The sequence below is a fragment of the Schistocerca serialis genome, chromosome 5, assembly GCF_023864345.2.
Source record: "Schistocerca serialis cubense isolate TAMUIC-IGC-003099 chromosome 5, iqSchSeri2.2, whole genome shotgun sequence".
Lineage (NCBI taxonomy): Eukaryota > Metazoa > Arthropoda > Insecta > Orthoptera > Acrididae > Schistocerca > Schistocerca serialis.
Window position 1 is genome coordinate 186,670,964 of NC_064642.1, and position 14,205 is coordinate 186,685,168.

General features: G+C 39.2%; 1 protein-coding gene across 1 annotated transcript; it reads left to right on the forward strand.

Annotated features, from left to right (window-relative positions):
• The first annotated feature begins 11,043 nt into the window (after nt 1-11,043).
• On the forward strand, nt 11,044-13,631 carry LOC126481839 (uncharacterized). The gene is made up of 2 exons (XM_050105799.1): nt 11,044-11,221; nt 12,730-13,631. The coding sequence occupies exons 1-2, from the start codon at nt 11,044-11,046 to the stop codon at nt 13,629-13,631; spliced, it is 1,080 nt and encodes a 359-aa protein (XP_049961756.1).
• Nucleotides 13,632-14,205: the final 574 nt, after the last annotated feature.

A 14,205-nucleotide genomic window follows, 5' to 3' on the forward strand; every position in this document is an offset into this window, starting at 1 on the left:
TCTTTGGTGCAGTATACTTCAGTTCCGAAGAAGCGAAGGATCATCAACATGTGAAGGTTTTTTTTTAACACAATCCCCAAAAGTGTTGAAAACTATCATGCCTTCCATTCAATGTACAAATCAAGCCCTCATATATTTTTTCCAGATCAGCAACACTTAGATGAGGGAATTGAATTTTTTCATTGACATCCTCTATTGGGTTCATTGCATGGCAATTAAGATGTAAAAAGAAATAAGTCTTGAATTGTAACATTGACTCAAGGTGTCTGCCTCGATAGCTGAGTGGTCAGCATGACGGATTGCGGTCCTATGGGCCCGGGTTCGATTCCCGGCTGGGTCGGGGATTTTCTCCACTTAGGGACTGGATGTTGTGCTGTCTTCATCATTTCATCCCCATCTGGCGTGTAGGTCCAACAGCACCTAGACTACAGGCCTGCACGCACACTTGTGACATCACACACTGAGGGCCGGGTCTGTATCGGAATGCTGCTGTTAAGCACTCTGCAGCTATACGAACTTTACGAGTTTTAGAGCTGAAACTGCGTAGGGATTCTTGTGCTTTCCTATTCTACCTGGCGTTGTAGTGAAAGTACGAAAATTTACATCATTGCGTAAAGTAACTGAACAAAACTGCCCTATGTTATTTCAATATATAAAATTATTTTGACGATTTGCGTTAAATGCGCATTTGTAGGCTTGAATACAAACTGTAATATAAACTCTATCTTTTGCCTCAGGAGCTACGTTTTCTTGCAGTAAAAATCGGCAGTATGCAACAACAAGCGAAAGTTTCCGGTTTTAAATAAAGCAGCTGGAGCTCCTACAGAATTTAAGAATTTGTTTCACTGGTTATTTTCGTAAATTTTCCTCTCCACTTCAAAATTTGCTGACCTCACACAAAACTTAAGTCATTCGACGAAATGGAGCTCCTCCTGACATAATGTTTAATAAATCAACAAGCCCGAAAAAATATTTTATTCCCCTGTTTCTCCACAACTTTGGGAACCTTACACATGAAAAGATTGTTTCTCCTATATCCTTGACTGAAATTCGTCTCGCAGAGTGCAATTAATTTAATCATAATGCACTTACCTCGAAATTCAGCTTTCTATACTGCTTAATCTGCCCAACACTGAATTGATTAAAGCAATTTTCTAAGGTAGTTTATTTGAATTGAAATTATTTCCGAATAGCTGTGTTTGTAAAATTTAACAAAATCATTCTGTAGCTCTTCCAACTAAAAGTACTGGAAACTCAATAATCTGGTAGGAATGATAAGGAATAATAAATGTTTTCGAGCCACAGAGTGAATGGTAATTTATTCTTCAGCACAGGAAAGTTGTATGACAATATGAATCAGTAAACCATTATAAAAATTCTGACAGATACATAACACACATGTAATTTCTCTCTGTAGAAACCAAGCTTTTTCCTTTAATCAGAACATTATTAAAATGAACACAAAATATATTATTTCTTGAATACTATAGACAAATCTGGTTGAAAATTACTCTAGATACATCAAACACAGTTTAAATTTCTTACAACTCTCCCAAAATATACACTGGTACTGGAAGGGGTAATGTCAGACTCAGATATGAGCACACTCTGGATACACTGACAGGCAAGTTATACTGAACACTTGACACACGTTTCATTGTTAGGCATATTGCTAGTGATGGAAGTTGTCCACAAAATACAATGCACACTTCATTGAAATAAAACTGTGCTCACTCTGACTTTGTCGAAAACCTTACCAAAACACATTTGGACTTTTACATCAAAACATATGCATCATACATAAGAAAGGTAGGCTTCTCATATAACAATAGATAACTGATGTCTACATCATTAGAAAGTCATAAAAATTGAACAAAGGCTCCAAAAGGGAGAAGAGTATCACATTACCATAGTCATAATATAAGAAAAGGTGAGGTGGCTACATAGCCTACATAGAAAGTGCAATAAAGTTGCAGGCAATCGTCATAAATGAGTACTCCAATTAAGTTACTTTAGATCTGACAGTTTAAAGGCCCACATCATAATTTTTTTAAAACTTCAGCAGGCAATTAGGCTACTAATAATTCTTAATAGAAATAACTCGGAAGTCACTGTAAGCACATACTCAGTATTAATTTCATGTAGGACAGTGCTGATTCTACTGAAAGTAGTGATCCAGTGCACTGTTGCCTGACTTTGGTTTCTTCCTCACACTAGTATTCACAACTAAAAAATAATGACAAGAGTCCAACAGTGACTGATAATTTATTTTTAAATCTGTTTTTCATGAAGCAGAGTGAACTCCATAGTAAGTGGCACATCTGGCTATGATGATCATATGGGAGCAATAAAGCATCTTCATCTGTCATGTATTGCTGAAGAAGAGAGAAAGTGCAGTTGTTCAGAATCACAAATAGTGAATCACTCACACCATCCAGAGAGAATTTCTTACATCAACAATGGGAAGAAATTTGCTAAGGACACACAGCAAATGAGAAATTTATCTCCATAAAAGCTGTGAATCCAGTTTACGTTTAAAATAGCCAAGAAATAATTAATATGGAAACAGAAAAGGTTTCTAGCATACTTTCATTACAAAGCCTAAGATGGTTTTGACAGATACAAGGCAAAAAAAATCAGAAAAACGTATTCACAACAAACTAAAAGGATACCCAACTAGCTGCCCCATATTTTATCAGAAGTATAATAACAAAAAAGTATGTATAAGATACAGAAATACAAAAAACCAATTATAAACCCTCATCCCTACCACCCCCCCCCCCCCATCCCCCCCGCAATCCATTCTAATCACAGCGAGCTTTCAAGCAGCTCTAGCCATCTGTCATCTCTGACAACACAGCACTGGTTATGACCTTCATGTAAAAAAAGTTTCCTAACATTGTGGGTATTCGTAAAAAGAGTCATAAATAAGTAAAAAATAAGTGCTTTTCAAACAGCTCTATCATCAGTAGAGTGGCAGCCTGAATTACAACAAATGACAGAAACTTATGCGTTTAAAGAGTACTTCCAGTCCATCAAAACCAAATCTGATTATATCTATCTGCAGAAGACCGAAAAGATTTGTAAAACATGATGTATCAATGACTGAATAAGTACAATAACAATAAACACACAGAAAGTTACGTATAAAACATAGTGTTACAAGAAAACCAATAAGAACGCCCCCCTCCCAGATCCATTCTCATCACAGCTACCTTTATAGCAGCTGTAGCTGTCTGTCATCTCTGACAACAGAGCACTGGTTACATGGAACATTATACAAAAGAACTATCTCTACTTTTTTTATGTCTCCAGCTTTCTCTTGTTACCAGCTTTTGATTGTAGATCTGCTGTGTTAATTTTTTTATTTCAGTAGTTTTTCCAACAATGAATTTGTTGCAATCCATATAATCATTTTGAGAATGTTTTCAGTCATATGGCTGCCACATAAGTCAAGCTGCTCCACATTTGATGACAAATTACATAGTATCAGACTGGTAGCCTGTTGTCTTTGGTTTTGCTCCTGCAGGAATTGTTTTTCGTATTCAGGACTAACAAGCTTAGAAATAGCGATATAGCTGTGGTCAAGTAAACCTCCTCGATCTAAGTTTCTCATAAGCTGGAAGGACTCATAATGCATGACTTTTTGGAAAACCAAACCCTCCTTGCATACATCACATTTCAGTTTTCTTGTGACTGTATATTCACAGTAATCTGCAAAATATGTTATTACAGGGAAATAACTGTCGATGTCAGTAATGTCAGTGTCTGTTACACAGAGAGAAGCCAATTTGTGAGAAAATGGAGTATGTTCTGCTCTGTATTCCATCCAGGGTTCTAAAACATCAAAATGATTTACTTTGATTGGTCCATCTGTTCCAGATTTTAAAGAAATCCTTAAAATTGTAGAAAATTGCAGTTTTTTCTCCACTTCAAACATTTGCCTGATTGATTCATGGTACTGTGCCTCTGCCAGTTGTCTGTACTTTCCAAACCTGTCCTCAAGAAGGTCAGTTTGAAATTTTCCAGGCAAAACGTATTTCAAAGAAAGTTCATCCACACAGTAATTTGTGATCTCAATAATAGTGTGTAAACAGCTCCAGAGCAGATAATGTTTCTTTTGTAAAGATTCCTATACCTTTTGCCAACTCTTCCCACTTATCTAGCCAAGCCAAAAGATTATTTAAGAAGATGAACCGCTCATCTGTGTCTGAATTAGTCAAAGGTTCCTGCATTTCATCCCTCTTCAATAAACCTTTGTGAGGAGTCTTAACATTCAAAATTTTCCATCACAAAAAAATAATCCTGATGCACTCAGCTGTACCTGTGTTCAAGTTATTACATGGACCCAGTGTCTTTAATGCTTCGACAGTGCAGTCATTGAAAACTTGGACAACTAATTTCACATTTTGCTTTTCTAGGGAAGAAGGATAGAGTGCTTTCAGTGATAACCCATAACTATATTTCAATAATTTGTCAGATTCCAAACTGTACAGTTTTCATACATCTGAGAATGAAGCTTCCAAAAGTGAATCTAAACTTCCATCAAATTGAGGAAATTTGAAAGTATACCCATTAGTTTTCTGGTTAAGCCAGTTATTTCTAACACACTTCAATAAGTGCACAGAATCAATTACAAAAAAATAGGGGCCTTGTGCTGTCTGTAGGATGTGGATACACAATACTTAGCTTAGGCTTGTTTGAGAAATATGTGATAGCCTTCCTGTTTACAGAATTATTATCACTTACTACTCCAAGCACTTTGAACTCTGTGTGTTCCAAACCAAGAACTATCTTCTTCAAAACAGTGTGCAATGTTTCAGCAGTTATAGTCTGGACAGGTAAAATTTGTACAACATCTTTGAATGGAGATATAATACTACTTATCATAAATGTGTGTGCATTAGTAGCTAATCCCTGGGAATCAAAAGCACTTCCAACAACATTACCACCTTTATAATCAAGATACTGCTTAATATGAGTCTAATCAACCATTAAAGTTACAATCATATCCTGAGACTGCAAAAGAGGAACTTTACTGTTTATGTAAAATAAGAAACTTCTACCAAGTTTTTCTAATTCAGGACCAGCATTAAGTTGGTGCTTATCATGCTTTGATGGGGCATTACCAAGTTTCCAGATTCCCTCGTGAAACCATAGGTAGCTGGAGAAATAATTTGTAGAAGAGAAAAGCAATAAGTCTTCTGGTTTGTATCTTTGTCTGTGCCTGCTACTCACAAGTCGTAGTTGAGACTTCAAAAACTGAAAAAAAGCCTTTATCATCAGTGTGTACAATAAGCTGATCTAAAATACTTTGCATTATAGCTAATAAATGCTCTTTATCTTCATACTCTGGAGATGCACTGTTTTCAACAGACTTCAGTATACTTTCAATATCATGAAAATAATTTATTTTCATGGGAAACTGGTATCTGTTCTGGGAGTTATTCACTGATACTCCTTTATAAAAAAACTGAAACTTCCAACTGTTCATTAATAACTACAGAGTAACATAAATTAGGGGAAATACAGAAGCGTCCGACCCCACCCGTCTGCTTTGAACCCATGACGTCACAAATATAGCGGAAACGACCATTAACCACAATTCCAATATGGCGCATATAAAATCGTTACGTACACATTATGAGGACGAAAATACATGGAAAAACAAACACACACCCTTTCCACAAAAAGCCTAATGACACTAACGGGACAAGTGCGGGAAATGGGGGGTTTTTGGGTGGGGACAAACTAAATACAAACAAATTTAGACACCCACCTCCATACAAAACCACACAAAACGACGAAAAAAACGGACATCACAAAACTTCCCAAATACCACTAAATACAATATCATCTGGAATCAGACACTTCCCTTGGCCTATATAGCTCTACAGCAGCTCCCAATCCCATAAACTGGGATTGAATACTTCCCCTGGCCTATATAGCTCAACAGCGGCCCCCGATCTCATAAATTAGCATCAAACACTTCCCTTGGTCTATATAGCTCAAAAACATCTCCCGATACCAATACCAACATACACCGCCACACATTGGGATCGAACACTTCCCTGACCTATTTAGCTCAACAGCAGATCCCGATCCCATAAATTAGGATTAAACACTTCCCTTGGCCTATATAGCTCAAAAAGATCTCCCGATGCCAATACCAACATACACAGCCACACATTGGGATCAAACACTTCCCTTGACGTATATAGCTCAACAGCAGCTCCTGGACCCATAAATTAGGATCAAACACTTCCCTTGGCCTATATAGCTAAAAAAACATCTCCTGATACCAGTACCAACATTCACAGCCATACATTTCAATAAAATACTTCCCTAGACCCCAATACACAACACATACACTGAAAACAAAACTTTAAAAACTTACCACAAAAAAGTTCCGGCACCACAAACTAGTTTGCCCACCACAATCACACACAGCCACAGGCACACGCACGCATGGACACACACACACACACACACACACACACACACACACACACACACACACACACACACACCAACGAAAAAATACTCAACCAAAAGAAAGACTCAACCCACCCACACTTCAACCGCCCCCCCCAACCAACCCAACCTCCCCCTCACTCCAAAGTAAAAAACTCATGAACAAAAACCAAATGCAACATAAAAAAATCTCAATCACACACTACAAGTCAACAAAAACTTCAACAAAATAGATCCTCCACAACTAAAACACAAACCAACACACTCTCCCCCCCTCACAAACACTCTAACATGATATAAACCACCCACCCACCCTGAGCCGCAGCCACCCACCCACCTACCCAACCACCCTAACCAACCACTTTCGGCCTATACATTTTACTGACAGCCCTTAAGAAAACCCGAAAAACACAATAGCCCTCAGGGACACTCTTCCACCAACAGTGCTCATCTAAATGAGACTGTAGGTTGGAAGAGCGCCTCTTCCCCCTCCCAAGAACTGACTTAACAGCCCCCCACATCCCCTCTATTGTATTGTGCAAGCCCCCGTCTCATAATTTTTGAACTCTAATCTATGGTTAACGACTAAATGATGGAATCCCCTCTCCCCCAACCCCCTATACAAAGAAAATGCATCTGAAACTGCTGTGGACCCCAGTTCTATGTAGTCCTCAATTAACCCCACTAATTCTGCCTTAGACCTCCCTTCCACAACCCTAAAAACACATTCAGAACACCCACCTCCCGGAACAACAGCCCCCCACACCCAGAGACCAACCACAGACTTACCCCTCCCATACTTCCTTTCCCTAAACTGCGAATCGTCCACCTCCACAACAACCCCATGCCCCCCAGCTTACCACTGTACTTAATGAACTCGAAACACACTTCACGGAAAAAGAAAACGAATCAAGCACACTCCTCTCACTCACACCAGTCTCATGCACGCAGAACCTGTGTGGGTATCTATAACAAAAATAATAAGTCACCAGTATAATCTCGCGCCTGCCCAACCTAGACTTCTCGAACCACGTACCGCGCTGTATGGAACGCCAAATGTCGGGGTCGACAGAAGCGTCCGATCCCGCGCATTGGCTTCGACTCGTGATGTGAGGGTGTTGTGATGTGTGACGTCATCACGGCGCGGAGTTTGGTTTGTGAGTGTGGCGTGTTTGTAGACGTCGTCGTGTTGTGGTTTGTTGTGCCCTCTGGTGGTATGTTCACACAGTAGTAAAAATTGTCCCAAGAGCTAAACGTCCTTTCTTCATATCACTATCTAACTGTTCATTCAATTGGGAGGCCACACTTTGCTTACTGATAGAATTGAGTTTCAGAATACCTTCTCTACGCGTAAACGTATTTTCATGAAAACGGAATTTTTCCAAAGCCTTTTTCCAGTAGAAAACCCTACAGAAGTGAATACACCATTTTTTTTATTTTTTTTGTTGGAGAAAATCGTAATAGATTTTTAGTATCTGCCTCTTTGCAGGTTTTGCAAAAAACTTTTTCGGTAGATGCCTCATGTGAACGGTTCTCGCCGAAGACGATGAAGCAATTGACGACATAATAATTGAGAATGAGATTTTCACTCTGCAGTGGAGCGTGCGCTGATATGAAACTTCCTGGCAGATTAAAACTGTGTGCCCGACCGAGACTCGAACTCGGGACCTTTGCCTTTCGCGGGCAAGTGCTCTACCATCTGAGCTACCGAAGCACGACTCACGCCCGGTACTCACAGCACATACTCCGCTGCAGAGTGAAAATCTCATTCTGGAAACATCCCCCAGGCTGTGGCTAAGCCATGTCTCCGCTATATCCTTTCTTTCAGGAGTGCTAGTTCTGCAAGGTCGCAGGAGAGCTTCTGTAAAGTTTGGAAGGTAGGAGACGAGATACTGGCAGAAGTAAAGCTGTGAGTACCGGGCGTGAGTCGTGCTTCGGTAGCTCAGATGGTAGAGCACTTGCCCGCGAAAGGCAAAGGTCCCGAGTTCGAGTCTCGGTCGGGCACACAGTTTTAATCTGCCAGGAAGTTTGACATAATAATTGTTGGAGGTTGACTTGCAGTATCATCAATTTCCAAGCGCGCCTTTTTGGTAACAAATTCATCCATTGCAAACTAAATTCACAATACACTAAGAGACTATAAAGTAAACGAATAAAATATAGTCATAAAAATAGTCCACTAGACACTGAAGTCGGAACACTAAACACATCTGCTGCATGCACTGAACGAAACTATCCACATTGAATGACTGCGACAGCAGGGTGGGCTTTATATAGCCGCGTCGTCGTAATGTCTCGAAACGTCAAGGCGACGTGAGGCGGAGCGTTCCAGAAGCTTCTGCTCCAGTCCTTTTGATGTCGCCGCAGCACCATGACTGGCCTGCCGGCGCCACTTTATCCGAAGGTTCGCGCACTGGGATAAATTCTGAGCTTGCCCGCAGTGCTGTAACACTATTATGATTCACATCACTCGTTTTCAGTTAACCTGCTTACTATCGTAATAATTATTTGTTTTAACTCATTACTGAATGTATTTTAAAAGGTAACTATCGTCAAACAAGGAAAATAAAAAATTCCAACATAATTATGTGATTTTACAAAGCATAAAATAACTAATAATTTTCATAAAACGAATTTTTGAGGGAGCTTGGGCCCCCTCAGACCCCATGGAGTCGGCGCCTGTAATTACTGATAACTATGAGCTCGAAATTCAGTACAGTTACACAACAGCTTAGTAACTTGAACACAAAATGTAGCGATTTGTCACAAGGTTTTTCAGATTTCAAAACAGAACAAAAACAGATGTTGGAAGATTTTCAAAACAGTGTCACACAAAAATTCAATGATATGACAGAGAACGTACACACAGAAATAACTTAAAATTAAAAAGAAATGAAAAATCAGTTAAAACAGGACATTATTTCTGAAGTTAAAGAAAGTATTGATGTTTTGAACGAAGAGGTAGGTTCAGTTAGTAATAATTAAGAACACATAGAAAGTTAGTTAATGAAAATCATGGACATGAATAATAGTATAAGACCAAGTCAAAACCAAATGTGTAAAGAAAGTGACTACTACTGTCAACAAGCTACACAAGGACAATGAAGGTTTACTACTGTCAGTAGAGCAGCTAACATCAAGAGTAGAAAGCTTGGAATTAGAGTCTGAATGTGCCAAAAGAGAAAGAACTCAGGCAGGGAAAAATTTAGACGATATAACCAAAAGAGCAGAAGCAGGTATCTTAGATCAAAGTAGTACATTAGCGCAGAAAGTAGTATTTGAATGCAAAGAATATGTAGAAATGGTAGAAGAGGCCATAAATAAAAGGGAAATTGAATCATCAAATGAAGTAGGTCAGGTTGCTAATATTCAACTACCTGTGCCCTAGACGGATGCATGTAATAGTTATCTACATATTTCCACAAGACCAATAACAAGCATAAGTGAATATTACAAAATTCATAATATACCTACAGCAGTACTTACAACACATGTGCAGTTGCCACACAGTGTGCCACACGCTGTTAACAACAAACCGATGTCAGATAATGCCACATGTTTAAACATCCATCTTTGTTGATGAAGGACATGAACCCAGAAGTTTTTAGCTGTGCGTTCCACAACGTATTCCTGCGTAACTGGACAGAGGCTCAGAAGATAAGATTTATTGTTGGTTGCATCCAAGGTGACTTTCCTTTGTGGGCCACTGAGACGGCAGAACGTTATTACAGTTACGAGCAATTTGAAAGTGTTTTCTTAGACAAGTACTGGTCAGAAGGCGTTCAACAGAGATTAAGATGTGAAGTCTTTAACCCAGCTCCATTTAATACCAAGCATGGAAGCTTGTGAGGTTATCTCGAAAAGTATTTAAATAAGACTAGATATTGGAATAATCCCATATCACATTGGATGTAGTGAAGATATTAAAGAGCCAACTTCCGCTACACATAAGGAAAAATACGACACTTAGTACTTTTTGTCAGTTTTGGATTCAAATTACCTGATTTATGAAGAGACACCACGGCAACATAAAACAGCAGATAAACAAACGCTTCAACCCTTCCTTGGAAACTAACCTGTAAATAATAACGTTACTGCACAACAAGCATGGCAACCATATCTGATACAGTACATACAAAAAAGGAATGGATATGGTAATGGAAATGGGAAAAACAAAAGATTTATGCGAGGTTATCGTAACAGGAACAATTACAATGGACAAGTGAACTACCGTCCACCAGTACAAGGTTATCAGCTGCCCTAACGCCGCTTTCACACTATACGGTTTTGACCGTACGGCAAAAAGCCGTACGGCTGTAGGTGTGAAGAAATGTATGGCGCCTTTCACATTATACGGCGACGGCAAAATGCCGCTGCCGTGCCGTGCTGCAGCCGTGTCTTGCCACTACAACAGACGGTCGCCGTACGGCAAGTTCGACAACAGTGGCCTACGTGACTAAGTGCATGCTTTCACACTGGACGGTTTTGAGCCGTACGGCGTCGACTAGTTCGTTGTAGTGTCGTTTTATTCATTTGTGTTTATTCTTGTTTACTGAAAAGTGTAGAAGAATGGATGAAATTGATACTGAACTTTTGATAACCTTGGTGGAAGTAAGACCTGTTCTGTGGGACAAAACTCTAGATGCGTATAGAGATCGTATTGCTACAAAGAATGCTTGGCGGGAAGTTTGCGTAGCACTGAAGCAAGATTTTGATGAGATGGAAGACAAAGATAAAAATGCGTTTGGTAAGTATTTATTTAATATATTAATATTACATTTAATACGTTTTAAACAGTTTTTATTTAACGTTATAAATTTTATTCTAAAAGTAAATCGTTTGTTTATAAGTAAATTACTGCTACCAGTCACGTTTTTTTTGTTTTGTTTATATTTTGCACGACGCGTTTCGGGAAATAATTCCCATCCTTAAGTGCGTTTTTCTCTAAGTTTTCATCATGTGTGGTGTCTTTTTATGTGTCAGGTCTTGCATTCTGTTTTCTTTACTGTAATTTATAAGAGAAACACGCACAAGACCTCACAAATAAAAAAACACTACACATAATGAAAACTTAGAGAAAAAAACGCACTTGAAGATCGGAATTATTTCCCGAAACGCGTCGTACAAAATATAAACAAAACGATTAAAAACGTGAGTGGTAGCAGTAATTTATTTATAAAGAAAACTATTTACTATACAGTCGCAGGCTTTCACAAACAATCTACAAAAAGGAAAAGGCTTGTTAATTTATATCTTTGACATCTGCCATGACACGCTTCCAGCATTTGTCATAAAATATTTACAAAGAGTGTTCCTTATGGCGTTGGCTGTCAGTCCTCCTCTTATGTTGGCATCTTGGGCTAAGTCTTCCAAACCAGTGAAGGATGTGGTGTCTTCAATTATAAATCCATCTCTCTGACGTACAAAATTGTGTAAAACAATGCAAGCTTTAACCATTTTTACTGCAAAATCTGGATGAACATTTAAAGGTCGGTGAAACAACCGCCACTTATTGGTGAGGATGCCAAAAGCACATTCCACATACCTCCTTGCTCTGCACAAACGGTAATTAAATACACGTTTCTCAACTGTCAAGTTTGTTCCCCCAAAAGGCCGGAGCAAATGCGTGTGTAGGCCAAATGCTGCGTCTCCCACGAAGAAGTAGGGTACTTTTGGACCTTCCGTACCAGGCAGACATTGGACGTCTGGAAATTCCAGGGAATTACTTTCTATTGACTTCCATAAACTGGACCGTCTGAACACTGAAGAGTCACAGTCTTTGCCATAACTTCCTACGTCGACATAAATGAACCTGTAGTTGGAATCCGCTACAGCCATCAGAACCACAGAAAAGTATTCTTTGTAATTGAAGTACATTGATCCGCTATTAAATGGGGCAGTAAGACGGATATGTTTTCCATCCACCGCTCCTAAGCAGTGGGGGAAATTAGCAGTACGTTCAAATCCAGCCGCTATTGATTCCCATACCTCTTTGGTCGGTCTTTGTATACATTCTTCCCGCAGTGATGACCAAATTGCTGTGCATACATCATTAACCACTTTACTTGCTGTAGAAATCCCAATTCTGTACTGGAAATGTAAGTCAGTGAAGGAACAACCGCTTGCCAGATACCTGAACAAAACGAAAAAAAATCAGTGACATTTAGTTTGCAGTGGACATTTTTTGTTACAGTTTTGCTTTTTTCTATACAAAATTAAAATGTTTTCATACAGTTTTGTTTTCTTTTGATGTAGGTATAGAAGTAATACGGAGGTGGACCAATCTACGAGACTCCTTTGTGAAGTCAAACATAAAAATTCAAGCTGCGAAAAAAAGTGGCTCAGCAGCAAAGAAAATGAAAAAGTATGTATATTCTGATCAGCTGCAGTTTCTAAAAAAGCTGTATGATGCTCGAGAGACGGAGGACAGTTTTCAATCGGAACGCACCGCCAGACTGGAAGAAGATATAGAAACGCAGGGCTCCGTCGAAAATACTGAGAATGTTTCTGGGCCATTTGATACAGCACCCACACAACAAACATCCAAAAGCGAGTGCCATACAAACAGAAAACATAGAAAACCTGATGCAATCGAAATGAAAATATTACGAGCTCTGGAAGAAGACAAACCTTGCAGCAAAATGTCATTTTTACTTAGTCTGAAGCCTCATCTGGAAAAATTTGATGAACAGGATTATCTTCAGTTTCAGATGGGAGTCCTCAAAGTTATAGAAAATATATATGAAAGGAGAAATATATTGACAGCTCAACCTCCTCCATTTACCCATTACACACCTCCCATGCCCTATAATAATAGATTTCAAGCTTATTCTTATTCACCTATGGAAAATGCTGCTCCAATATCCTCTTACCATACGCATCAGATTCGTCCTCCTCCAGCTGCACCAAACCCAACTACTTTTCTCGAACAACCATTACAGACTTCTCAAGGTCGCAGTTCTTATCAACGAATTAATAAAGTGCCACCACCATACCCTTCGCCTTCCACAAGTAGCCATGAAGGCCCACCATCAACAACGCAGTTCTACAACGTTTTTGCAGAGAGCCTGTCGCCACAAAGTGACAGTACAGTCAGTCCTGCTACAAACTCTTTGGTTTCAACTGCTGATATTGATATTGACTTTTCTACTTCATAATCTGAGCGTAATAAAAATGTAAAACACAAATAAATAAGTAAATAAACAGAACTAGTTTTTATGTATTAAATTACCTTAACGTGATAGCCAGCATTTGAACAGGTTGGATGCAATTGCGGAATTGTGTGTTTTGTCGTTGTAACACATCCTTTAGTTTTCTATGTAATTCGTCAAACGAGGTAATAGACATTCGGAAATAGTTAAAGAATTTATTTCCGTCGTTCCTCAAATCTTCAAAGAGTGTATAAAATAAACCCACTTCGTCTCTTCTCTGGTTAATGGGGTGTACCCACAAAAGACGACCTTTTCTTTTGCGGCGACGATGAAGCAACCACAAAGCAACAACTCGTTTACGGTTCATCTTGATACACACATTAAGCAAACTGAATAGACACCAACAACTGGTCACGTCAAAAAGCCGTGTAATGTGAAAGCAACACAGGCACGGCTAAAACTCGTACGGCTTTTTGCCGTACGGTCAAAACCGTATAGTGTGAAAGCGGCGTAAGTGATAACAGCCAGACGATGCAGTGGCAAGCGATCGACAACAATCAAATGCTGCATGCTGTGCTGC